The 26,224-nt window shown below is 60.4% G+C and overlaps 1 protein-coding gene across 12 annotated transcripts in view; it reads left to right on the top strand.

Annotated features, from left to right (window-relative positions):
* Positions 1 to 224: 224 nt before the first annotated feature.
* Positions 225 to 26,224, top strand: part of CCDC187 (coiled-coil domain containing 187) — a 50,410-nt gene continuing 24,410 nt past the window's right edge. For 5 of the 12 annotated variants that reach the window (XM_079112504.1, XM_079112501.1, XM_079112506.1 and 2 more), the window contains exons 1-9: positions 5,421 to 6,458; positions 8,074 to 8,172; positions 9,930 to 10,025; positions 13,093 to 13,227; positions 13,918 to 14,969; positions 15,439 to 15,533; positions 19,702 to 20,243; positions 20,660 to 20,744; positions 23,901 to 24,010. In XM_079112504.1, coding sequence (XP_078968630.1) covers positions 5,738 to 6,458; positions 8,074 to 8,172; positions 9,930 to 10,025; positions 13,093 to 13,227; positions 13,918 to 14,969; positions 15,439 to 15,533; positions 19,702 to 20,243; positions 20,660 to 20,744; positions 23,901 to 24,010 — 2,935 coding nt within the window. In that variant the 5' untranslated portion in view covers positions 5,421 to 5,737. Of the gene's footprint in view, positions 326 to 934; positions 1,026 to 1,926; positions 4,883 to 5,029; positions 6,459 to 8,073; positions 8,173 to 9,929; positions 10,026 to 13,092; positions 13,228 to 13,917; positions 14,970 to 15,438; positions 15,534 to 19,701; positions 20,244 to 20,659; positions 20,745 to 23,900; positions 24,011 to 26,224 lie in introns of those variants that run through there. The other 7 variants (XM_079112499.1, XM_079112498.1, XM_079112507.1 and 4 more) reach the window with 7 other exon arrangements.

The raw sequence follows: 26,224 nt of genomic DNA, 5'->3' as shown, positions 1-26,224 counted from the left end.
GGACTCCCCAAGCGTGATGGGGAGAGGGCGCCACCTGCTGGCAGCCATGGAGGACTGCGGTTTCACCAGACCACCTGCCTGTTGCCAAGGGGGACTCCTAACCACCACACCCTGGCCGGCAGCACCTGTATCTGGAGGTGGAGAGAGACTGAGGGCAGTGCCCACCCTACTCGTTGACTAGCACCCCAAGTTGAAAGACTCAAGTCTAAGGAGCCATGGGGAAATTCAGGATCCTCAACACCAGGAAGGAGTAAGGGCAGCTGGTCCCGGGAGGCTGTGAGGCCTACAGCCCTGTGCCCCACGGCCTCCTGCCACCATACTGCAGGTGCCCCGTAGGCATGGCTTTTCAGATTTTGAGTTTGGCGTCATTGGACCTGATGGTGCTAGTCTACCTACCTGTCTCCTGCCAGCCGCCAGGCCCCAGACTGGCGTCCCCCTCACTGGCACCAGGCTTCAAAAGCTTAGAACTGGAATCCGGTCACTAGGGGTCCTGCTGGCTCCCAGCTGCCAGGCTGCACGGCTAAAGGCCAGCTGTGCTGGGGGTCCCTGGGGAAGGGGGCAGACAGAAAGGAACAACAGTCTGGAAGGGGTGGCACCAAAGTCCATCGCAGAGCTGGCAGGCTCCAGAACAGGCCTGAGACACTCCCCACTGCCCTAGGGGGCCCAGCGGGGTGGGCACCCCAAGTGCCTGCACGGCTGGTGTTGGTTGGTGCTGAGACCCTCCCTAGCGGGGTGCAGGGCCCCAGCTGTTCCCCCCACCCTACCCCCTCACAGGGCTGGTTGCTCAGGTGAGGCTCCGGTTCCTGGCACGGGAACACAGTCCTCTGGGCCACACAGGGAGGAGGAGCTGCAAGCTCTGGTAGGGCTGGGGTTTCTCTGGCAACCTCTGGGCGGGGCAGCTTCCCTAGCGACCTGCACCTGTGCTCAGCTCCAGGGTGCCTGCATTGTGGGCCCCTCTGGCCTTGGAGCTGTGGCTGCTGCCCAGTGTCTTCCCGCAGGCAGGGAGACCCGGAGCCCTCCAGTGGGTGAGTACCTGGGGTGATCGACCTGATCCCTGCCTGTTCTGCACCAAGCACTTGGAAGATGGGGTCTGGGCAGAAGCAGAGGGAGGTCAGGGATGAGGGGGCAGAGGTCAGGGTGCAGGTGGGGGCAGGGGACTTAGACACTCTTCTCTCTGCACTTGGCCCTGCACAGACTCCCCACTCCTCCATCCAGCTTCTCTGGGGGAGTCTTCCTATCTTGGGGCTCCCCAGGTGTGGGGCCTCCTCAGGCAGAGCTAGACTTAGGGCGTGGGCTTCTCCCCTATCTTTCCTGCAGGGCTGCCTTTCCTCCAGGCTCAAAGGAGCTCCTATGAGCTCTCTGTTTCTCCATCTGTGAAATGGGAACAAACATTCCCAGACCTGAACCAGGCTGACGTGAGGCTCTGAGTTGGGCCCACCTGGCAAGTCCTTTATCTTATCCTGACGGCAGGGGAGGCTGCACTAGCCAGGAAAGCCCGCTGTCTGTGCCTCCCTCTGGTGTTGGGCGCCTCCTTGCCAGCCTGTAGGTGTCTTCCTGCGTCTGCTGGGCTGCCACATCATGAGCCTGCTGCTGCAGCTGGGGCCTGCAGGACCGGTGGCCGCCCATTTCGCAAGCTGCCTCCCGACTGCAGTGCCCGTGGCTGAGGACCACTTGCGCCTCGTCTTGCCCCTTCGGCTCTTCCACCTGGCCTTCCAACAGTCTTCCCAAATCCCAGTCTATGGCGTCGGGCCCTCCCGCCCTGGCACCTGCTGCCTCAGTGGCCCTGTCTCCTGGGGCTGAGGCCAGTGGAAGTTTCAGTGGGCTGGAGAGACTGGCTGCCCAGATTCAGCCACGAAAAGGCCCTGCCCTGCTCTGCAGACCCTTTGGGATGTGCGTGTGTTGAGTGTTTGGGGCGTTGTGTGTAGTGTGTGTGCGTGTGTGTGATGTGTCGTGTATATCAGCACGGGGCAATGCGCTTTGGCCCAGGGACTCTGGTAATCCACATGTCATTCCCTGGGTGTGACCGTGACCCGCTCCAGCCTGGAGAGTGGGGCTGGGTGCCTCTGTGGGGACCCTGAGGCCCTGCTGCCTTCCTGGCACTGGCAGCCTGGTGGCCTTGAGGTGCAGCTGTGCAGCGGGAGGCTGTGGGGCTGCACCAGGGCAGGGCGGTTGGTGGTTGGGTGCCATGCCAACGCCCAGGCCTGCGTTGCTGTTGCTGGGTGCTGTGGTCTCCAGCCCTGGGGGCCCCGGGGTGGTGGGCGTGGTGCCCTCCGCTGGCTCCCGGCAGGCAGCGGCTGCCCAGAGCCGGCTGGGGCCTGCTCAGGCTTTGCTTTCCAGGGCCGAGGAGGTGCGAGGCGGTGAGAAGTAAACAGTGTTGCTAATTAGAGCAGAGCTGCCAGCTCCAGAAGGGGCGCCTCCCCACCCACCGCCCACCTTCCGCTGCCCAGATTGCAGCAGAGTCAGGCATATGGCGGGCTGCAGCCTGTGTGCCTTTCACAGTTGTGGGGTCTGGGGCCTCTGCAGCCCTGCTACTGGCTGAGCCACCACTGGCGGGCTGTACCCGTGTAGTCCAGTCTTGCAACTGGGCAGTGGCTGTGACCAGCACAGGGCAGGATGCTCCCTCCCTGGCTCCTTATCTCACTCTGTGGCCTAGCTGAGGACTTGGTGTTCCGTGTGTCTTCTGACCTCCCAAGGGTGCTTCCAAGTGGAACGAGTTTCTGCCGACTTCAAGGAGGAGTGGACGAGGGCCTGGAGGCTGCACAGCCTGCTTGAGGTCACCTGAGGGTGTCTGGTATCTCAGCCACTCTGCCCTCCCCTGCATAGGCTGGGCAGGGAGCTTGGCTGGCAGGGCTGCTCCTTGGCTTCTCCATCCAGCCCTCCCTGCCAAGAAGCCAGCCCTCCTGCAGAGCTCTGCTTGAGCTGGGACCCCATTCCTGGCCCTGGGGGTGTGGGAGGTCATGGGAATGGCTTGGCATGCTGGCCTCTGACCCTGCCAGGCCCCTGGACATGACACTCAAGCTGAGCCCCAAGTCCCTTCCATATAGTAGAAGTGATAAGGGGACTTCCCTTGAGGGACTGTCACAGGATGGAGCATGTGCCCAGCTGTGCAGGGCTGTGGATGCTGCTGTTAGGGAGCATGTCTGCTGGCATAGGTCCTGGCCCTGCAGGAGCGGTGGACAGAGGGCTGTGCTCCCCAGGAGAGAGGGGCGGGAGGAGGCCAGAGGGGATGAGGGAGGGTGCCTCGTGCACCAGCATGGAATTCCACGGAGTGGATGCCGAGGGAGTCTTGGGGGCCCAGCAGCAGGTCCTGGTGGGGACGAGCCTGCTGCTGGGCCTGCAGGGGGGCCAGCTCTGGCAGAGGTGCTGCCAGGGACAAGTGTAGGCTCCTTACCCCAGGTTCTGGCCTCTGCCCAGTGGCCTTCTGGGCGTCTCTGCTCCTGGCCACCTGCAGAGCCAAGCACAAAGACCCTCCCTGCTAGCAGGTGTGGCAGTCCGGGGGTGCAGGAGACAGAGTGCAGGTCTGGCCGTGCCATGGACTGGACATCCCCAGAGGCCCCCTGGCCCTTGGGGGCCAGCATGGGCCCCTTGGTTTGGAGCTATGTGCTGAAGCCTCATGGTTGAGCCAGGCCCATGGGACCCAGCAGCTTCCCAGCATGGCTGACAGGGTGGTGTCATGACTCACAGGACAGCAGCTGCTCTGCTGCGGCTTTGGCCCCCTGACCAGGTGCTCTTCGAGCTTTTGGTTTAATTCTCAGGATGATATTCTCTCGGTTCTGCCATTGTGTGTGTGTGGCTCCATCCGGCCAAGCCAGGCCTCCAACAGCCTTGCTCCTCAGATCCCTCTCCTCCCCTTTTTGGGAGAAAGGCTGGGGAGTCCTGGACTCAGCTGCTCTGGAGACCTGAAGGCCCGGCAGAGAGGAGGTGACTGTCCTCTGGTGGCTGGATGGCCCAAGGGCCATGTCTGCAGGAAGCAGCGTGGCATTCAGTCCCAGGTGTGGGGAGGCTCTGTGGGAACCAGTGGGAGCCAGAGGTGGAGCTGCCTTTCAGGGTTACCCCAGAGCTGTGTAGGCTTCCGGGAAGGCGTGGCGGTCGTGGTCGCTCCCTGTTGCCCCCTAGCTTCTAGTAATGGCCTAGACCTGCCATGCAGGTTGTCGCAGATTGAGGGTAATCCTGGCTGCTGCCCGCTCCTGCAGCACACTCTGGAAGGTCGTGGAAGGTCCTCAGCCTTTCCAGGCCTCTCCCTGCAGCCGCCCTAGGGTCTCCTTGCTGGGACTTCTGATCTCTTGCAATGTCATCAAGGACACCGGCTGAGGCCTTTTCCCTTTCAGCCTCCAGGTGGGTCATCCCCAGGGAAGCCCTAGCAGAATAGGACACCAGACTGGGCGGACGAGGCAGAGCCTGTGTTGCCAGGGGACCTTGCTGCAGAGGTACGCCATGTGTTTGGGCCACCAGCGTGGTCTGGGGCCCTGGGCAGGATTCCAGCCCTGCTGGCTGTGGCAGTGACTGGCTATGGGGGAGGGCTGGGGAGGCCAGAGGGTGCAGTGGCAGCACCTCACCTTCCAGGTAGGGTCTGGCCTTGGCAGCCAGCCTGGCTTTGCACCCCTTTCCTTGGGCATTAGGAAGGGCTGGGTGTGGCAGTTCTACAGCTCCTTCCTGGCATGTGTGAGGCCCTGGGTTCCATCTGCAGCACCACAAAATAAAACAAAGAAGACTTGGGTCCCTTCATGCCACCTAGAATCAGGGGCTTTTGCCATAGACCCCTTATCTCTAGGCTGCTCCAGAGGATCGCTGTGGGTACTTCCTAAGCCTGGTGCCGGCTCCTGTCTCCACTGCTGTCCCGGTCAGCCACGCGCAAGAACTCACCGGCACTCAGGTCCTCAGGGTGGGGTGGTGTCCCTTCCCTGACGCGTCCTCAGGACCAGCTGGGCCCCAGGCTAGCACGCACAGAGCCCATGTCCATCCCACCTCGCTGCCTGCCAGGGTCATCACGGCAGCGCCTGGGGTGTGCCTCCTCGAGCTCCGGGGACTCCCGGCTCTGGGAGGTCTGGGGGTGCTGGTGGGAGCCCCAGCAGGAGCTGCGGGCTCGTGCTGTCGCTGAGTGACACGGGGTTATTGTGCTGTCATGGGGACACCTGGAATTCTCTGCCACCCACTGAGAGGCAGCTCATTAGGAAGCCCCCACCCCCGCCAGTGCCAGCCCAGGGCCTGCACCCACTGTCCCCACCCAGTTTCAATGACCGTCCTGAGGGCTCACTATAGGCCAGGGGCCAGCACAGGCCAACATCCAGAGCCAGGCAGTGGTCAACCTGTCCTGCAGTGATGGGCACTGGGCTGTAGACCTTGAGGCCGCCATGTGAGCACATGGTCAGGCCAGGCCGATGGCGGCTGGGGCTCGCCCTGGTGCTCACCCACCTTGGTCACTGGCCATGCCAGCCCCAGTCTTGGGCAAGCTGCCCACGTACCTGGGGGGAGCGCTCCAGTCCCTCTCTAGGGATGGCCAGCAGCAGGGCCTCTGGTCTCTCAGGACCCTGGGGAGAACAGATGGCAGGAAGACCAAGCCCAGGTAGTGTCTGTGTGTCGTCCCGCCCCCGGTGCAGACTGCAGAGGTCTGGCTTCCCCAGCGTGAGACACCAGGAGTGCAGGTCCAGTGCTCAAGTCCTGGACCTGCCTCTGCCGGGTGCCCTGGCATGGCCTGGCCCCTGAGCCTTAGTTTTCCCACTTGCAATTTCGGCTGATCATGGTCCCCACCTCAACTGGCCATGGTCAGATCCCAAGAGAGACTGTCAGGGCAAGTGCCTGGGTGAGGGTGTTTCACTGGGCCCTGCTGTCCTTCCCAGGCAGTGGGACAGTTGTGGGAGCAGGGGTTGCAGGGACAGGGAACTCAGCCTTGGATGCTCTGCTCAGCATTGGCCTTCAGCCTGACCAACTGCATCTGTCACTCTCTCCAAGGGACGACAGGCTTGGTCTACCTACAGCCGAGGATGACCTCGTAGCTGCCCCGAAGTGGCCCGGGCCTTGGCAGCAGCTGGGCTGTCGTGGCACGATTCCTCACACGGTCTGGTCTGATGACATGGAGGATCCAGGCCCCAGGATGGGGGCCTGCAGTTTGCCCCTGTGGGCTGCAGGCCAGGAGGCCAGGGACGGGGAGAGTTCAGTGTCATCAGGCCCCCTTTCTGGCTCCTCCGGGGGCCATGAATCATGTGCCCCTCTCCACGGGCCCTGGAGGGAGAGGCCACCCCAGATGTTAGGGCCCCAGCGGCAGCCCAGAAAGAGCAACCCACGGTTGGAGCAGCTAAAGGACAAGATCCGGGCGCAGACACAGTGGCAGGCCAGCTGCGCCTCCCTGGGCACCTCGGCTCCCTCCAGTGCCTCGCGCCTCTACAGAGCCGCTCCACCGGCACCCCGGAGGAAGACCCGCAGGGCGACAAGCGCCCTTCCAGCCCCCACACGATGCCCAGGTCAGTGGCAGCCTTGCAGGTGAGGGGAGGCTGGGCCTGAGGCTGTGGAAGCCGGAGGCAGGCTGGTTGGGATGGTACAGGGGGCTGTGGTGGCAGGGCACCAGCGCCACCCACCAGGGAGGTGTGTGCAACGTGCCCGGTGCCCCGAGGAGAGATGGGAGGGGCTTCTGAGGTGGGTTTAGGTGAGGAAGGCCCAGTGATGGAGACTGGCTGAAGCACATTGGAAGGATAGGGACACAGGGCCTGAGGGAGGTGTGGAGGGACCTGGTGTCCTGGGCCTGGACTCTGTGCCTTTGTCCCCCATGCAATCCAGTGGCACAGTTAGCTGCACCCTAAGAGCTAGTGTGGGATCTAGAAGGCTCACCTGCTTGCTGGCCCTGGAGAGGGGTGGGTATCCAGGGAGCTTCACAGCTGGATGGGAGGAGACTTGGCCCAGCGACCTCCTTCTAAGGAGGCAGGGAGATGGACATTTTCCTGTTTTTTTTTAAAGCCAGCAACTTATTTTTATTCTTAAAATTTTATATTTTTATTTCTATTTTTTCCTTTTTTATGTTTTTTAAAAATTTTTTACAGGCTGCATTTTGATTCATTGTACACAAATGGAGTACATCATTCGTTTCTATGGTTGTACGTGATGTAGATTCATACCATTTGTGTAATCATACATGAACATAGGGTAATGATGTCTGTCTCATTCCACCATTTTTCATATATTTTTATTTAAAAAATTTTTAATTTGTTCTAGTTGTACATGACAATAGAATTCATTCATATATATTGATGAATCATACATAAATGGAGTGTAATTTCTCATTTTCCTGATTGCAGCTGCTTATTTTTAAAGATGATGGTAAAATACATATAACATAAGACTTGCCATCCTGAACACTTTTAAGGGTCTGTTCAGTGCATTAAACATATCCATTTCTGGGCTGAGGCTGTGGCTCAGAGGTAGAGTGCTTGCCTAGCATGTGTGAGGCACTGGATTGATTCTCAGCACTGCACATAAATAAATGAATAAAATAAAGGCCCATCAACATCTAAAAAAAAAAAAAACAAAACATTGCAGGGTGGCCCCACCACTGCCCATCTCCCAAGCTTCCCCATCGTTCCAAACTAAGCCCCAGACCCATTAGACACAAGTGGCCCCAGACCCCATACCCCCTCTGTTTCCCGTCTCTTGGATCTGGGCTCCAGGCGCCTTATGGAAGTGGATCCCACAGGATGGTCCTTGTGGCTTTTTCAAAGGCAGTGTGTTTCTTCCTGAAAGTCTAGATAAACACGCAACACAGGCGGAAGCCATGGCTCCTCCCTCTGTGGCCCCTCCCAGTCTCTCTGGCCAGGGCTAGGGATGTGTCCCCTAAGTCTCTGTCTTGCAAGGACGGGATTAGACGCAGGTGACGCGGCCTCCTCTCCCACGCAGTGGGTCCAGCCCCAGCCGGTGCTCTGCAGGCGGGCAGAGCACCACTACCCTCTGCTCCGTAGCCATGTGGTGAGCCATTGGTGCCAGGTCAGGTCTAACAAGGTGGCTTCCCTGGGTTGTTTTTGGCCAGGGCATTGCCCAGAGGTGCTGCCACTGAGCCCTTTCCATGTTCCTTCTGTCCACACACCCCAGGCTTCAGTGACCTGCATGCGACTGAACCCAGAACCGAAGACATAGTACTTTCTGGCCTGGGGCACAAGCTCTCTGGGGTCACCCAGCACCAGGCTTCAGGTAAGTGGTGTGGACGCCATATGCGGGGTCCACTTACAGATAAGGAGACTGGGGTCAGAGAGGACCCTAGCTGAAAAGAGGCCAAACGGAGATTCTCTGCCATTCTCTGGAGCTTGGGTTGTGACTCTCTGCCTCTCAAGGGAGGGAATCCCAGGCCCTGGAGGGGCATCTCTTTGTAAAGCCTCCCCTGCCTAGAAGAGGCAGGCTGTTCCTGCCACCTTGCAGGTAGCCTGAGGCCCTCCAAGTCCCTGCCAGGCCCTGGCTCCCTATGCCACCTTGCAGATGAGGTCCCTGCCTGGCTCTGGAGAGGCTGAGGTTGGGCCTGGGTCAGAAGACTTTCAGGTAGGGGTTGGGCCTGGGCACAGGGTGGTCGGGTTTTTGCTCGCTCCTCCTTTAGACGGTGCAGCAGGCGGAGAGACTGGCAGAGGCTTCTCGGAGCTGGAGGGCTGAGTGGCTGGGGACACACACCGCAGCCCACGGCAGAGCAGCTGAGGATGCTGGACCTGAATGACCAGCTCTGTTGGAGGGTGGGCGCAGGATAGAGAAGGCGGGCTCCTGCAAGGTTTTGGACACAGGGTGGAGAGGGAGGAGGCTGAGAGGCGTTTTATGTCCTTGGCTTCTGAGTTCCCCAACCCAGCAGGGTGGTGAGGGTTTCTGCAGGGCCCTGAGAGGAGGAAGTCAGACGTGGGCCCCTAGCATTGCAGCAGTGGCCTGTTGGACCCCACTAGGCATCAGCTATAGAAAGGTGTAGGGACCCTCTGGCCCTGGGTTGTTCTAGCCATGTGCAGATGCAGGCAGGGTCTCAGGGCCGGCCTGAACCACAGCTGCGGGCAGGACCCTGTCCCTGAGCCCAGCTCCACCTGTCCTACGAGGACCAGTGGTCATTCTCCCCACTCCTGCCCCAGGGAGGCTGCGGGGCCATTGGTCAGCTCAGGTTGAGGCACCTCAGTCCTCTAAGCCCTTCTGTCACCAGGTCTTGGCAGCCATATTCACATCCTGCCAGTTTCAGGCCCTTCCAGCTGAAATTGCAGCGAGATATGGCATGAGCATGGCCACTCCCGCAGCTCAGTGGGCTGAGCTCATTCACACGGCCATGCACTGGCCGCCACCTTCCACCCACAGACGTCCACCTTCCCAGTCGAAAGCTCTGTCCCCACTGAACACTGAGTCCACCCTCCTCCACGGCCCCTGCAACTACCCTCTATCCTGTTTCTAGTAGTGGGATGACTTGGGGTCTCCCCTGAGTGTGACCCCTCAGCAGGGTCTGGGTCTTGAGGCCGTCCTGGCAAGGGTTGGGACAGAGGCCACAGAGGGCCCTGCTGCACAGGCTGAGTCCTCTCTGCGCGCCAACCCCACGGGTCACCTGCCGGACCCACCAGGCTGGGGCCTGTCCTTGGTTCTCTGGCTGGGTGGCTTTCTGGCACTTCTCAGACGCAGTGGTGGTGTGCACAGAGGCCAAGCAAGGTCGACGCTGCTGTGAGAAATGAGCCGTCAGGCTGAGGACAGGGTCCACCCTGGCTGGTCCCTGGAGATGGCATCAAAGCCTGTGGCCTCAGAGCCTGGGTCGCCCCACCTGTCGGCCAGGGGTGGGCCCTGGTATCCAGCCCCTCTGGCTGGCCCTTGCTGCGGGGCTCCCTGGGGCTCGGCTCATCCAGTCACCCACTGCTCAGCAGCCAGGAGCTGCAGGCCGGGCATGCATGTGCTGTGGCTGCTTGGGGTTCACGGCTCACTCTCCTCCTCCTCTCCCCTTGCTGAAGTTCCAAGGGAGAAAACCAAGAGGACCAGAAGCAGCTCTTGGAAAAGAGAGAAGCCCACCCAGTCGCCCTCCCCCAGCAGATCTGCCAAATGCAAAGGTGAGGTCTGCTGACTTGAGGCCCTGGATGGCAGAAGCTCTCCGTGCAGTCCTAGGGACGGCTGGTTGGCAGGGTCACCTGCACTGCCACACACACAAGACTTGGGGCACTTGGGATCTGGGGGCATCTGCTCCAGTGGCCACTGGTGGAGCCGTGGGTGGCTCCCGCCTGTGCAGGGTGCGTCTCTTGTGATGAAGTGAAAGACCACACTGTCCTTGTCCTTCCAGAGACCCAGGTGCCCAGCCTGGCTGCTGGTTTCAGAGCTTCTGGGGTGAAAGAGGGAGGGGCTTCTGCCGTCCACTAGAGGTGGTCAGCAGGCTTTGGCAGGAAGGAGGCTGTCAGAGCTTCTCTGGGCCTCCCTTTAGGCCATCCTCAAGGTTGAGGGTTTGTACCACGTGCTCCGAGGACATCAAATCTCTTCATCCTCAGAGCTCCCCTTGGGGAAAGGCAGGTGGCTTGCCAGAGGTGGAAGCAGGTGGGCAGCCTGCCCAGGGCCATGCTGATAGAGCCCTGACCCATCCAGTTGAGGCCTGTGCTCCCAACGTGAGAGCCAGTCATGTGCACCTGGGACCACACCTGGCACCTTGCCAAGGCCCCCTCCAGTCTGGGCTCTGGGAACACCCCTGAGAAGCGCCATGAGTGGAGGATACAACCCACGGGCCGAGATGGGCTCTCCAAGCCTAGGCAGCAGCTGGGGCCAGGACGTGGCTCCTGAGCTGCCCTGTGACCCTCTCTGCCTCAGTGTCCCCAGTTGGCTGCATGTGCTCTGTGCATGTCCAGATGCCTGTGTCATCAGACACCCGCCGCCTTTGCTCCCAGGCCCAGCGGTGGCCCCAGAGGAGCGAGGAGGAGGAGGACCATGCTCAGCAGCGGGTTCTCAGGGAAGCAGGAGGCCCAGCTGGCCATGCAGCCTTGGCAGATGTGTATCTCAGCTGGCTGGAGGTGACATGGAACAGCCAGGAAAATCTCCCCTGGAGTCCAAGTGAGGGACAACGCAAAGCCAGTTCCAGAAAGCCCCTGAGAATGCACAAAGTATTACCACGTTCTGCCTCGCCCCTCCTCTCTGCTCTTGGGCTTGTTTTGTTTTAAGGGCTAGCTTGAAAAATGACCTGCCTTCTGCCTGACACCAGGTCAGAGGGGCGTGCCACGGCCCACATTCATCACCGCGGCCCCCTGTCACCCCGACGGCAGTGAGCATTAGTTGCTGTCAGTGACGCAGTCACAGCTGGGCTAAGGAGAGATGGGTCTGGGTTCAGAGGTCAGAGCCCAGGACTTGGGAATTGGATGGATTTGAAATTTGCTGTAGTTAACAAAAAATTAAATCACAATAGTTATAAAATATTCATCCATCTGGGCCCTAGGAAAATGAAGCCCGATATTTAATTTCAGATTATATCACCTTGCTTTGCATTTTTTATCATAGATTAGGTCAGCCAGAGCCTCGGCAGGGCACTCGGGGACTTCATCCACACCCACAGATTAAAAATGCTCTCGTAAAAACATTAATTGCCTTCAAAGTGCTTGGCGTAAGGAAAAACGTGCCCATCAGGACCCATCCATCGACTGGGCCCGTCTGCTGGGCTAATGGGGAAGCCCAGTGGCCTGAGATGGAGGGACTGAGGGCACAAGGGGGCGGGGGGCAGCCTCCCCAGGCAGAATCTCTGGCCTGCGCCTGTCCGAGGAAACATGGCTAGTTCTGTGCAGTGGAGCACCGAAAGGGCAGGATGGAGCCCCCTGGGGCAGCCTAGCATGCCACCGTGTCCCCATGTGAGGCCCAGAGTGGTCAGCTGGGCCACACCAGCCTCAGCTCAGGTCTCAGGCTCCACCCCAACTCGCAGACCCTGACCCCCTCTGGGCCCAGCTCCCACAAAGATGGGACCACCTTGCACCTTCGAGGCCGTGGCAGGCTGCTCCTAGAGCCGCCCCCACCTCACAGATGGGAACGCAGGCTCAGCAAAGTTGAACGGCTTGCCGAGGCCCACGGTGGTGGAGGAACTGTACTAGAACCCAGGCCTGGGGCTGCTGTGACAACACTGTGGCCTCCCCTAGCCTGGTGGCCTGTCCCTGGAACAAGCTCCGTGTTGCCCATGCTCCATCCCAGAGTGCTGATTTCAGACCTGGGGCTGATGGCACAGGCTTGGAGCAGGTCCAGGAGGGGTGCTAGGAGGACCCCAGCTCAGCCAGGGAAGCCCAGGATTGGTGCACCAGAAGGTCCCAGGGGTCTGGATGTGCCTGGAGGTCCTGATCCCAGGGCTCAGGGTGTATGTGGAGTGAGAGTGTGTGAGGACATGTGGGTGTGTGTAGTGTGTGTGTGAGAGTGTATGTGTGGGTGTGCACACGCACTTGAGTGTGCACGTGTGAGCATGCAGGTGAGAGACCTGTGTCCCCGGGCTGGTGGAGGGCTGGCTGTGATGGTGGCCATGCTGGCGGTGGTGAGCACAGCCTGGGGTCATGCATGGAGCCCCTGGTGGTGACGTTCTGTGGGTGTCGACTGGAGCAAGCCCGTCCATGCAGGCAGGTGCCAGGTCATTTATTCTGCATCGTGCAGGAGTCCTGGTCCTACAGCCTGGGAGCCTTCACAGACCCCAGCGGGTGGTTGCTGGCTCTGACCAGCTTCAGAACACAGGGCTCTGCCCTGGCAAGGGTGTGTTCAGCTGTGGCAACTGTGGTGTTACCTCCCACTGCCCCATGAGCCCTGGAGGTGCAGCCAGGCACAGAGCTGCCCAGGGCTGTGGCCTCCACATTGCTGTTTCTGCTTGTCGTGGCCGCAGTGTGTGCTGTGCTTGGGCCGGTGTTGAGTGCTCTGTGGACAGAGCTGGTGGGGTAGATTCATTACCCTCCTCTTATGAAGAGAATACTGAGGATCAGAGAAGTTGTCATGGTCACCCTGAGATGAAACCTTGCTCCGACCCCCAGGGGCCGGACATGAGGGACTTCACTTTGAGTCCCTCCAGAGCTTGTGAGGTGGTTTCCAGGGTCTATGTGGAGCCACCCACCTGCCCCTCAGGGTCGGTGTTTAGAGGTCCACAGGTGCCCAGGCTGTGTGTGTGTGTCTTCTCTGTTTAAGATTCTGAGTTGGTTGGTGTTTACGCCTGGAGGAGAGGACCAGCTCTGGTGAGGCTGCTGCTCGGGCCCCCGCCCGCCCGCCCCAGGCTCCCGAGCAAGGCCCCCTCGAGGGACTGGGCCCCCAGCGTGGAATTAGGTACCTTGTGCCTCTGCCGCAGTCTGCCTGCTGTGCTGCTGTGACATGGGGGGATCGTGGAGGAGAGATGCCCAGTGTCCCCGTCATCAGAGGAGGAGGCAGCAAGGGTGTCGTCCCCTCCAGATCACCACGGGAGAGGAGACACGGGAAAACACTCGCCTCTAAAAACCTAAGGCGGCACACACCTGTAATCCCAGCAACTTGGGAGGTCAAGGCAGGAGGATCACAAGTTCGAGGCCCCCCTCTGCAACGTGGCGAGGCCTTGACTCGATGAAAATAAAAGGTTGAGGGTGTAGATCAGTAATAATGTGTCCCTGGTTTCAATCCTCAGTCCCCAAAACAAACAGACCAAAACACCTAACAAAGGGATTTCTGTCCCCAGGAATCTCCCAGGTCAGCTCCAGAGCAGGCACACCACCGGGGTTCCCTGGACAGAAGGAAGGCTGACAGGAGCTGGCCACTCCTCTGGGGCACACAGTCTCTCCTCCATGTGTGCTCTGTCAGCCCATGTCCAGAGCAGCTGGTTTGCCAGATACGGCACCTGCTCGGAGGGTTTCTGCACGAGGGTGACAGGCTGCAGTCAGGGAGGAGCTCGCTGGGGCAGGGCTGGAGGCTCCGGGGCCGGAGAAGCCGGCTTGGCCTGCCTTCCGCCTGCAGTGCCCAGCACCCACTGACTGCCTGTCTTTGCAGGAGACAGCAAGAGAGCCGCAGCCACCCAGGGCTCTCCTGTCCACACCTGGCTGCCTGGGCCTGCCTCTGCCTGCAGTGACCATCAGCTCTCTGAGAACACACCCAGCCTGACTTCCCAAGATCAGCCGGCCACAGTCCGAACCGCTATGGCCATCCTACAAGACCTCCGCCAGCAAATCCAGGCCGGGCTGGAGCTGGCCTGCAGCCCCAGGAGCAGACGGAAGCTCAGACCTGCTAAGGCGAAGCTGCAGAATCCAGCAGGGAGGAGGCAGCAGGGCCCCCAGAGCTCCCGGGGTGTGCAGGGCTCCTTTTCCAACAGCCCTTGGGCCATGACAGAGGGGAAGAGCTCCTCTTTAGACAGGGCCAGCAGCTCCTGCACCCAGCAGCCCCGGCGCACCTTGGCCGAGTGGGAGTCCTGTCCACAGAGGGCCTGGGTGGCCCACGGATGGGACCCTTCTCTCCAGAGGGCAAGAGACGCCCCTGAAAAGCTGGCCGCCTTCTCACGGCGGCCCTGGAGTGCCTTGGGTGGACAGACATGTCCTCAGAGAGCCCAGGCAGCTTGTGAAGACTGGGAGATTCCTGTCTCCAGACCCTGGAGCTCTCTGGAAAGACCACGTCCTGCCCCGCCAAGGTCCTGGAGCAGCTCCTTTGTGCAAAAGACTGGACCCCCCAGTAAGGGCAGAGTTGCAGGTCCCCATCCCTTGGGAACCAAGCAGGCCTGGTCGAGGCTCACCCAGGGCCTCCCTCAGAACCCGTCCAGGAAGGAGCAAGATCTGAGGTCATCCGCGTCCTGCCCGCGGCCCCGGGCACCCCTGGGCCAGCAGCACAGCTCAGAGTCCTTGCGGGACTTCATGCGCCAGAAGGCGCAGGCCCGGCGGCAACAGGCCCTGGAACGGAAGGCCCTGGCTACCCGCACGCTGGAGCTGAGGAACCAGAGGCTGCAGGAGGTCTACCGGAAGCAGAGGGAGGCAGTGCTTGGCAAGGCAGTCCCCGTGGTCTCCCAGACCAACCCTGGCATCGTCACCTTTGTCCCCAGTTCTGCAAGGTCCGAGGTATGTGCAGGATAGGTGAGTGGGGCACTCAACTCAGCCCCTGAACCCCGGCCCTCAGCTCTCAGCTGCCACCCTGACCACCTGTGTCCACTGGCACGTGTCTGCTGGGGCTGTGTCCCCTGGGGCTGCAGCAGCTCTGGCTCCAGGCAGCTTCACACTGACCTGTTAGGAAACCAGGGCGTCCACAAGCTCTGCCCTGGGGTGACTGCATGGAGGAGAGCCAGAGCACTTTGTCCCTGACTTGCTGGGAGTTGAGACAGCCCGATTGCTGTGCTCCAGGGAGGCGGCGTTCCTGCCAGCACCGGCTGGGAAGGACCCTGCTGCCTCCGTCACAGCCCCTGAAGTGGGACCCTCCCAATACCTGGCAGGACTCTGCAAAATCCAGCCCGAGATCTGGGGGCAGCTGGGGCTCTGAGCTGAGGCTGAGAGGTGGGGTCTGAGGGGCTCTGACTGCACCCTTCTTCTTTAGGGCCTGGAAGCCCCAGAGAGCCTGGCCTCTCCTATGCTGCAGTGGAGCAAGGTGACATCCGGCAAGGTGCTGGGGGGCCAGGAGGCCCCCGGCAGGTGGGTGTGGCCATGTGGGGCTGCTTCTCTGTGCAGGGTTGTGGGGCAGCCAGGGCAAAGGACAAATCCTGGGGACTCCCCCAACATCGCCCGTGACAGCAAGTTTCCTGGGGCTTCCGCTTCACTGCCCGGGGCACCTCCAGAGTAGAGGGGGCAGGTGGCCCTGTCATGTTTTCACTGAGGTCAGAGAAGCACATGGGACCTACATCTTCCATGTTCAAGGGCATGGCCTCTGGCGGGCAGCTGCTCTAGGAGAGTCATCCCAGAGGAGACCATCCAGGCTGTCACTCCACCCCTCCCTCCCTGGAGGACAGCCTGCAGCTTGCTCTGGTGGTGGGTTTGACCCTTGGACATTTTATGATATGGCCTCATAAGATAGTGGCTCTGGCTTCCCTCACTGCACGTCGGGCACATCAGGGCCTCACACCCGCCTGCACCTGACGCTGTCCACATCACCCATCTGTTGTTCCTCCACGGATGCAGAGCTGCCTCATCTTTTAGCTCGCACCACTAACCCGCTGTGGCCATGGCTGCTGGGCCAGCTCATGCACCCGGCAGGTTCGAGCCATGATCCTGGAAAACACAGTGCTAAACGCCATAGTTCCAAAGGTGGAATCCCAAAAGAGCAAATCTTTAAAGTCTCTAAAATCACCAGCCTGAAAGACGTAAATCCTGAAAATATAATTCTGGAAAAAATAATTTTAAAATTCTTTCAAAGACGTAGGTTTTCAAAGGGGGATTTATTGGAGGAACACAAAAGCCTGATGGAACATTTGGTGGCCGCTTACCCAATAAAGCAGTCACAGCACATGTGATTCTGCAAGCGAGCACTCAGCTGTAGTGATGACGTTATCCGGCTGCTCAGTCATAAGCAGATGAACCGTATTCATGAAGAGACAGGTCAGAATGCAAAATGCCTAAACACATCACTGTGGCTGGTAATTGTGTGCACCCAGCTTTATAGCTTCAGTCCTCTGGGAGCCAGGTGTGGTGGCCATGCCTGTGAGCCTAGCTACCCAGGAGGCTGAGGCAGGAGGACCCCAAGTTCCAGGCCAGTCTGGGCAGCTTAGCAAAGCCCTGTCTCAAAGTCAAAAGTGCTGGGGGTGTGGCTCAGTGGTGGAGCACTTGTCCAGCAGGCACAAGCCCTGGGTTTCATCCCCAGTACAACAGCAGTACAGGACAAAAAAACCCGCAGTCATCGGAAATGCAGTGATGGATAACCTGTCCTGCTTCCAGGGGTCACCACCGCACAGTGGGACCCCGGAAAGTTAGCTCTTGAGAGAATTTCTTTCACATGAGTGAATGTGCACAAAAGAGGTCTCCTCGTGCAGTTTCAGCACCTTTACCTGCGTGCATGATGCCCTTCACAAGGCCACATTGTGGTGAGCCGCTCTCCAGAGTCAACGTCGCAACAATGCACAAAGCCAGTTCGACTCACAGGAGCCTTCTGGGCCTTCTTGAGCCCCTTCTGTGCTGGAAATGGCATGAATGCAGATGAAATGCATCGCATGGCAAATCGTAAAAAATAATGCTGACCATTTAGAATAGCAGGAAAAAAAAGCTAAAAGAGAGAAAAGAGGACAAAAAAAAAAAAAAAAAAAAAAAAAAAAAAAAAAAAAAAAAAAGCTGAGCTAAATAGGAAACCTGACGTGTGACAAGGGCTTCCAGGGAGGTTTCTGGCAGTTGCAGGAGGTGGCCCACAGGGCACATTCTGAGGTCTTGGGGGATGACAGGGCTGCCTTCTTCCTTTGCTCTCCCGGAGACACTCCCGTTCATTTTCCACAAGGCGGGTCCCCCCCGGCCCACTGAGACTCACGCTCATCTCTGGGGGCGCCCTCAGACCCCCACATAACCCTGCCCTGGACATCCAGATGCTCCTCTGCCCCGCTGACCGCGGCAAGCAGCCTGATCCCCACGAGCCGTCTGGCTTGGGATTGCTGTGTTCACAGTCTGGCTTTCAGAACTTCCACAGTCAGGATTTTTTTTAATCTTTCAGAATTGGGATTTTAGGCCTTGGGAATTTTGCTCTCTTGGGATTTGACATTAGGGATCGCGGCATTTGAGACTGGGACCAGCGCCCTGGGCCTGGGACTGCCAGGTCACAGGCACTGCGTTCTGGCCACAGGGTGTTTTCCGCCCTCTACACTCCCCCGCAACGCAGAGCCCACCTCTGCACCCGCCAATTCTCGTCCTCTCTCTCCTCTCTGTCCCTCTTGGGAGTGCTCTACCCCTGAGCCGTATCCCCAGCTCATTTTATTTTTTGTTTTGAGACAGGGTCTTGCTGAATTGCTTAGGGCCTTGCTAAGTTGCTGAGGCTGGCCTTGAACTCCCAATCCTCCTGCCTCAGCCCCCCGAACTGCTGGGATGACAGGTGTGGGCCTCTGTACCTGGCTCGTTTCTTTGTTTTTCTTTTGTTTTGTTTTCACTGTCCTGTATTTTACTCCAACCATGGCAGCCCTCCACCCCTGAGCCATTTGGAGTGAATGGGGATGTCTTGAGCCCCCGCTAGACTGTTGGGGAGCTCCCCAGGCCCCACAGTGGGCCTTGGCCAGTGCCAACATTTCCCTGGCCTGGACTTACTCTGGTTGCCTGCTGTGGCGCTCACGGGTGGACCCAGGTGGGTGGGGGTCTGGCTTCCGCTTGAGATGCTGCTGCCAGGAGACCCTGTGGCAGCTGGTGTTGGGAAGGGCTCCAGGCTGGCCCCCAGCTCCCTCTCCTGGCCCTTGACACCCCTCCTCCTGGCTCTGGCTGCTCCTCTGGCTCTTTCTCTGGTGCTCTCTAGACCACCTCCTCAGATGCAGGTCCCCACGGCAGCCCAGGGGTCTGCATCTGTAAATTTTAAACCTGGTTCCAGGGAAATGAGGACTCAGATCCACCCAGACCGCTGTGCCCTAAGGGCAGTGCCTTCCTGGCTGCCCACCAGGCTCCCCTAGTGCCATGTGCTGCTGAGATCTGTCTGCACCTGTGGGAGGATACAGGCCCTCCTCACCTCACTGTGTCCTCACCCTTTGCTATTTCCACCTAAAAAATGTGTTAAGCATAACATAAAATTTACCATCCTAGCCATGTGTTTTGATCCTTCATCCATCTGGATTTTATTTTATGCTAAATTTATTTATTTATTTTTGGGTACCGGGGATTGAACCACTGAGCCACATCCCCAGCTCTGTTTTGTATTTTACTAGAGACAGGGTCTCACTGAGTTGCTTAGTGCCTCGCTTTTGCTGAGGCTGGCATTGAACTCGAGATCCTCCTGCCTCAGCCTCCCGAGCTCCTGGGATGACAGGTGTGTGCCACCGTGCCCAGCCTAAATTTATTTTTAAGTGAAGCAGAAGAGCAGAGGATGTGTACACAAATGGGTTGTGTGTGATGTCTCAACACACGCGTGCAGCTCGTGGTGCTTAAATCAGGCGGAACAGGCTCTGGAGCATCTACCGTTTCTGAGGGGCTGACTCCAGAGTCTGTCCTGGCTTCTCCAGTGTGCAGGGTGCCACCCTCACCCTGCTGCCCCACTGCCCCACGGTACACCGGTGCCCTCGCTAGGCACCAGCAACACCCGTGCCCACCTCTCCCGAGTGTGTGGCCGTGTGGCACAAGCAGGTCCACACTACTGTGCTGCCATGGACGCCACCCTCCAGGGAGCTCTGCCACACTGTCTCCAGGAGCACTGATGCCCCTGGCACAGCCCGCCCACCTCTGCCATTGATTCTGTGTCTGGACTCCAGGACGCTGGCCCTTACGTAAGTGGGTCGACACTCATCCTCCACCCTGGCTGCTGACCAGCCCAGCACGGTGGCCCAAGCACCACCACTGCTGGTGTCAGAACTTCCTTTTTCCTGCCATCTTTCCTGGTCCACCTGTGGACACGCAAACACAGTGTGCCGAGCAGCTGGTGTCCTGCTTCCTGCGATACCCAGAGCGGGCTTTCTGGGCCACACGGTGACGCGATGTCTGAAGCCAGAGGCCCTCGATGCCCCACGTCTCCTCTGTGGGGCCTCCTGCAGAGGCTGAGCCCCTCTGGCCCCTGTGAACTGTCGCGGCCCTGCCACCGGTGCCCCATGGCTCCTCCCTGCTTCCCACATGGCCGGGCGTCCGCACAGGAGTGTTCAGCCCGTGTCAAGCGACGCAGCCCGCCTGGGGCTGAGCGTCTGCTCTTCTCTTCCTGCAGCTTCTGTCTGTGTTTGAACAGAGCCTGGGACCGCACTGAGACCCTGGAGACTGGAACTGGCGCCCCTCTGCTGCTGTCCACCGCTTCCTCCCTGGGCCCCCTGCAGCTCCAGGACCTGCCCCGTGGGCTGTGCGTCTACCTGGACCCCCAGGAGGCCGACCGGCTGGGCTCCTCAGGCCCCCTGCACTTCCAGTACAAGCAGGCCCGGCTGCAGGCGCTGGAGACCATGGCCAACGTGCTCAAGCAGCGCATCGACATTCTGACCACCAAGCTGCGTGGGGCCGAGGCCTCGGACACTGCCCTGGACTGGCCGCCCGTGGGCCCCAGCACTGAGCCCGCTGCCCTCACACTCCCTGTCCCCACCTGCCCCGGTGCCTTGGTGCCCAACAGAGAAACGGGGGCGCCCCAGGACTGGGTGGGCATGCAGGCGGAGCCCCTCGCCCCTCCCGCCTGCTTCCTGGATGATGGTCCACAGCTGTGGAGCCCCAGCTGGGAGCCACAGGGCCCAAGCCCAAGAGCCCGCCACCATAGCCAGCCTCAAGGTAGGACTGGGGCCTTGGACCCAAAGGCTGGTGGGTGACCAGGGGTCCGCTGGGTGGGAGCAACAGGACCCCTTGACCACTCGGTTTCCTCTCTGGAAAAGGGGAGAGGAAGACAATAGCTAGGAGTTGTGCAGGGGGTGGGCAGGGTGACAGTAGCTGGCCCTCCTGGTGTGGCATGTGGCATGGGCCATCGCTGTCCTGTCCCAAGGCTGGAGGGGGTGAGGCTGCCTCACTGGTAGCATGCCCTCCGCTCCCAGCCCTGCCTTCCACCAGGGATCAGAAGGCCGGTGGGCACTGCAGCTCCTCTGGGCCCACTGCAGATGTACCTGGACTCTCCTGCCAGGGCATCTCCAGTACCCATGACCTGCATCTCCTTGCCCTGCTGACTTCCCATGGTGTCACGTGCCTCTTTAAAGGTGTGGATAAGGGACGCTGGGAGCTGGAGAAGAGGCTGCAGAGAGACTCAGACTCCTTCAGGTTCCTCGGTGCCCTAACGGGGAGGTAAGCCCAGAGAATCCCCTTGGCATGGTTGTGCCTTGGCTGCCCCCACAGTGTCCCTGGAGCTGCTCGAGGGGCCGAGACCAGGCGTCTGGGGGCAGTCAGGCTGGTAGGGTGTGGCCCATGCAACTCCCATGGTCTGGACCAAGTCATGCTGACACTGGGCTCTGCCATAGGGCAGCTCTCTGCACAGTTCTGGTCAGGCAGCTGGCAGTGGGCCCTTGAACCAGGCCCCCTCGGGTGGTCAGATGTCCCTGGACATGTGTGCCACAGACTCCCCTTTGCGCTGGCTACAAGCCCCTGGGGGATGCCGCCCTCTTGGCTCTTTTCACTGACTATTGGCAGACTGCCTGTGACCAGCGTCTCTGAAGCTGGGGTCTTCCTTCCACCTGTCCAGGCCCCACATCCTGTGTCTCACTTCTCGGGACCACGTGAACCTTTGCACCTTCTTCCACCACCATCCAACTGTGGCCCATGGCCTTCTCTGGGTTCAGGTCACACAGGTGCATTTGAAGTCCCTTCTGTGGGGACAACGTACCTGCTCTGTGCTCCCAGATCCACTCCCACTCAAGCTTAGGAGGGGTGCCTGTCCTGCCCCAGCCAGCCCCTGCTGCCTCATTGAGTCCTTGGCTGCAGCAGGGCCCAGGAAGCTTCCGTCCTTTGAGGGCCTTGAGGGGCCACCTGATAATGACACAGTTAGGCACAAGACAGCTGCACCTGTGAAGACCTCAACTGCATTCATGACTGTGGCCTCTAGACCTGCCCCAGGACCCTTGCACATGTTTGGGCCTCTTCTGAAAACTCTCCTCTGCCTCCCCCAAACTCCCTTCACCCCTGGTTTATCCTCAGGCTGAACAAAGTGTCTGGGCAGGAAACCCCAGCTTGGCCTGAGCAGCCCCTCCCCAGGACCCTGGGTTCAGAGGACAAAGCCACCACTGGAAAGATGGGGGCTGAGGGTGGGGGTTCTGGCGGAGGACGGCGGTGGCCTGGGCATCCTGCCTGCATGCTCAGCCAGAGTCCACCAGGAATACCCCGACCCCAGCTCGATCCCCACAGCGGGGCTGTGTCACACCCCCGACCTCGGCAGCTGGGTCGGTGGGCCTCGGGCGGCTGACCCCTGCACTCCTGGAGGGCCGTGCAAGGCAGAGGGTGTGGAGCCGATGCCACTTGCTCCTCACAGGGAGGGTCAGGGTGGCAGGTGGGGTCACAGTCACCAGAGGCTGCTCCCCGAATTCCAAGGGGCTGTTGGAGGGAACCTGATGCCCCTCCTCGTGGGCAGCCCCAGAACAAGGGGCAGGTTAGAGTCCCAGCTCTGCTCCTTCATCTTCAGCAGTTTGGTCCCCAGCCCCAGTGCTCCTGGGAAACGGGGGTGCTGAGGTACCCGGCAGGGGTGATGCCGAGATGGCCACCCCCGCCCTATCCTGCTGGGACCTTTCCTGTCGGATGCCTCCCCTGCCTGCCCCCTGGAAGTCCACCCGTCCCCCCGCTTTGCCTGCCCCGCGGGGTGATGGGGTTGGTGTTGGCTTGTGCTCTCACGGATCTCTAAGGCCGGCAGGGGGCAGCAAAGGGGTGGGCTTCTCCTCTGATAGCAGCCCCAGCTGTTGAGACGGGGTGGCCTGGAACCCCAGGCTTGGACAAGTTAATCTGGAGAAGTTAACTTCAGAGCTTCAGGCTCCCAGGTGGACAGGCCAAGTCTGTCTTCAGGTGCTCAGACCCAGGCCCAGAAGGGCCAGCTGTTCCTGGCACACCACAGAGGGGTCAGAGGGCAGAGGAAGGCCCAGGCCCTCACCCAGGCCAGGCCCAGAGCCCTGAGACTCCCTGCCCCCTGCCCAGTCATTCCAGGAGGGACAGGAAGAGGCAGGAACTCTATCTAGGAGTTGTGCCCCAGAAGGCAGGCCCTGGGAGAGCAGGGATTAGGGATGGCCCAGGGCCAGCTGGGTGCTCCTGTCCCTCTTGAAGAGCAGGGGCCAGGCTGTGCAGGTCGTGTGTGGCCCCGCAGGCCTGCCACCCTGCCTAACACCAAGCCGGTGCCCCTTCTCCTGGCTTGCACTTCCCCTTGGTGCTTAGGACACCACGTCCAGGTTCTGGCCTGCTGCCTCTCAGGCTGCTCTGAGTCGGGCTGGCACTGCCTCCTTGGCCCCACAGGGACCCCTGCCCTCAGAGGCCAGTGAGGGCTGAGACCATCACCAGCGTGCACTTCCCCCCGGTCTTATGGCCCTGGCGGCCTCAACACATGGCCACCTGCCCTCAGAGGCCCTGGGCCCCAGCAGAGGCTGGCAGGGGGCCGGTCACCACCCTGGCCCTGCACAGCACTGGCCCACAGCCTGTGTGAGACACACACCCGCTGACCCCTAAAGAAGGGCGCACCTGCCCCGGTCTCCATGGCCGCAGGTGTGGTGCCCTCTGTAGTGGCGTGGGCGACCTCCGTCACTGTGCCAGGGACAGCTGGTGCCTATGGAGCACTGAGTCCAGGCACACTGTGCTCATCCACGCTCACCCAGGCCACACTGCGCACCAGCCAGTAGACACTCACTGTGCCCCAGAGTGCTCTGAGTGCAGCCACAACAGCAGCTCCAGGGCACTCTGCCCTGCTGGGCTGCTGACCCCAGGAAGCCCCAGAGCCCCAGCCAGCTCATAGCCCTTGGCACAGCCTGCTGGCCAGCTGGAGGCTGGCCCTGAGTCCCACGGGCCTGCCTCCTGGGTCATGCCAGAGCACTTCCAGATGGTCAGTCCTGTCCCCAGGCCCTCCACAGCCATGAGAATGGGCTGGCCTGGCATGAGGGGTCAGAGTTGATGGGTGGCCCCCATCTGCCCTGGGCCAGGTGGCAGTGCCCTCTGTAACTGGCAGAGGTGACTGGGATGGCTGTGTTGGCAAAGGGAGATCTGCCACCTGTGTTCTTGCTGGGTACCACAGAGCCCCAGACCCAGTGTCCCCTGGCTTTGCCCACCCTGGGTGCCACCCCATCACTGCCCTGAGGCCACAGGCTCGTGCCTGCCAAGGCTCTGGTCCTCCATCCCACCCTGGACGTACTGTGTCCAAGGGCTGCTGAGGGTCTTGGGAGCCTAGTTTTGGCCAAGTGAGGTGTTGCCCCCGGGCCCAGCTCCCTGTGCCCCCTCCAGGGGCCTGGCCTCGCTCATGCCCATTTGTCTGCCCCCCAGCTCACGCCGGCTGTGGGCACCGGACCCCACCTGCAGCTCCCTTGGTCTGGAGGACATGCCGGCGGCCAGAGGGGCAGGCTTGGTAATGCCCTGGAGCACCTGGAGCTGCGGTAAGGGCAAGCCTGCAGATGGGCCCTGGGATGGCTGGCCAGGTGGCCAGGGGTGGCCACCAGAGACCCCCTCCACAGCCTGTGGGGTGGGGAGACCTCTTCCATGAGAACAGCATCCACCCTTCAGCATTAAAGTGTTTTGGAGGCTTCCGGGCCGCTGCCTGCTCTGTGCTCCCGACACGCCCGCTGTGACCCAGGTGGGGTGACAGCCAAGTGCTTGCTTGATGGCCATGCTCCTGGTGCACTGTGGGCAGCTTCCTGAGGCTTCCTGTGCTCAGGAATGAGAAGCTGGTGCCTGGCTTGGTCCTGGCAGCAGCCTGGGCTGGGTTGTGGGAACTCTGCTGCCCCGCATGGACCAGGAAGGGCAGCCAAGGGGCCCGGGCAGCGGGGGCGCTGTGTGCCGACTCTGAGCGGCTTCCATGGTTGTTCGTCCACTGACTTTCCTCAGAAGACCAGGGTTTGGACATGGTCGTCAAGCATGGTCCTGTAGGCTGTGAGAGGTGGGCAGGTGGGCACATTCAGGCCCTCAACCCCGAGCAGCCAAGGCCACACCTCACCCACCTTGTAGGTGGGCAGTGAGGCCGGTGGGGCCCAGTGGCCTGAGAAAGTCCGGGCACAACAGAGTCCCACGCTGCCCCTCCAGGGCTAGTAACTCTGTGGTGGGCCTTGGACCCAGGCTCAGAGCAGCCACAGGCTAGACCACCCCCACGGAGGCTTCCCAGCGAGGTTCTCCCTGGGCCTGGAGGACATGCTGGCAACTGCAGGCCTGTTCTTCTGTGAACTGGCAGAAGGGGCCATGTGTGTGTGCACGCATGCACACATGGGCCCTCTGGCTCCTGGAGACCCTCCCAGCCTGGCATGGGGCAGCCGGGGGCAGCAGGCCAGTGCTTCAGATGCCCCCAGAGTCCATGGTTCCAAAGAGCCTTGCGGTCCCCAGGTTTACTGCTCCTTCCACACGTGCTCCCGAGCATCCTGGTGTCTGGCACTGACTGGAGCCCAGCCCTGCCCTCATGGTGCCTGCATTTTGGGGACACAGGCAATAAGAAAATGAGCCAGTGAGAACACATGGCATGTGGGATTCTGGGCCATTAGCACCGCCAGGCAGAAAGCGTGGGTATAGGGGTCCACAGCCAGGGAGGAGCCAGAGCGTCTCCTGCCTGCCTTGGCTGTTTGACTTCTCTAACAGAAAACCCGAGACTGGTTGACTTACGATGAACAGAACCAGGGCTCATGGAGGCTGAGCAGGTTAGGAGCACTGAGGCTTTCCAGGTGGCGAGGAGAGAGGGCTAGGCCGAGGGAGGGGCGGAGCCCACCCTCCATGAGGGACCCTTCCTCATACAACTGTTCATGGGGGTGGAGTCCTGAGGCCTGATCAGCTCCTAATACTGCTCTCACAGCAATTAGATGTCCTCATGAGTGTTGGAGGGGACCTTCAGACCAGAGCACGGCCCCTCCCCTCCCCAGAGTGTGGCCCCGAGGGTGGAGTGAGCTGCACAGGCACTCGGCGGGTCGGGATTGGGGCTATGTCCAGCCTTTGCTGGATTTGCATCCTGTCCTCTTTAAGTGCCTGAGCAAGGGTTGGCCTCTGTGTGAGGGTCAAGGGCAATTCCTGACCATAGCAGATGGCCACTTCCTGGCAAGGATCTTCCAAGGGCAAGGTCAGGGTGAGGCCCAGGAGGGAGTGGTCCTCAGCTTTACCCCTCCGCTTCATTTGCCAGGCCTGGGAAGAAGGTGTTGGCAGCCCTGGGTCCCCTTGGAGTCCCTCAGCTCCAGCTTTTACCACTGGAGCCAGGACTGCCCAAGAGAACTTTCTAGACTCTCCTAGACCAGAACTGTCCAGTGGAACTTTCTGGATTCCAACCTAGGCCTTACTGCTCAATAGAACTTCCTGTAAGGAGGTAGAACATGGCAGCCACCAGCCTCACGTAAGAGTCAAGCCTCTGAGATGTTTGCAGTGTGACTGGAGAGTGAAATTTCACATCCTGTTTGGAGTTTAACTGCGAGCAGCAGGCGTGGCTGCCTCTGGCTTGGACACCAGGCCCAGCTCTGAAGTGCTGCGGGTCTCCGACCTGGGCATCCTGCCAGCTCTTTTGGGGGCTGTGACCCCTGGTCCCAGGCCCCAGGCCTGAGCTTGCGCCCAGTCGTTATGGTCACGCTTATCGGCAGCAGCAGAAGTGCCAGCGTGAAGCCCTCATGAAGCCACCCCACTGACCC

The sequence above is a fragment of the Sciurus vulgaris genome (assembly GCF_902686455.1).
Source record: "Sciurus vulgaris genome assembly, chromosome: 15".
NCBI classification, from domain to species: Eukaryota; Metazoa; Chordata; class Mammalia; order Rodentia; family Sciuridae; genus Sciurus; species Sciurus vulgaris.
Note: the sequence above shows the minus strand (reverse complement) of the source record. Positions and strands in the feature narration are given on the sequence as shown.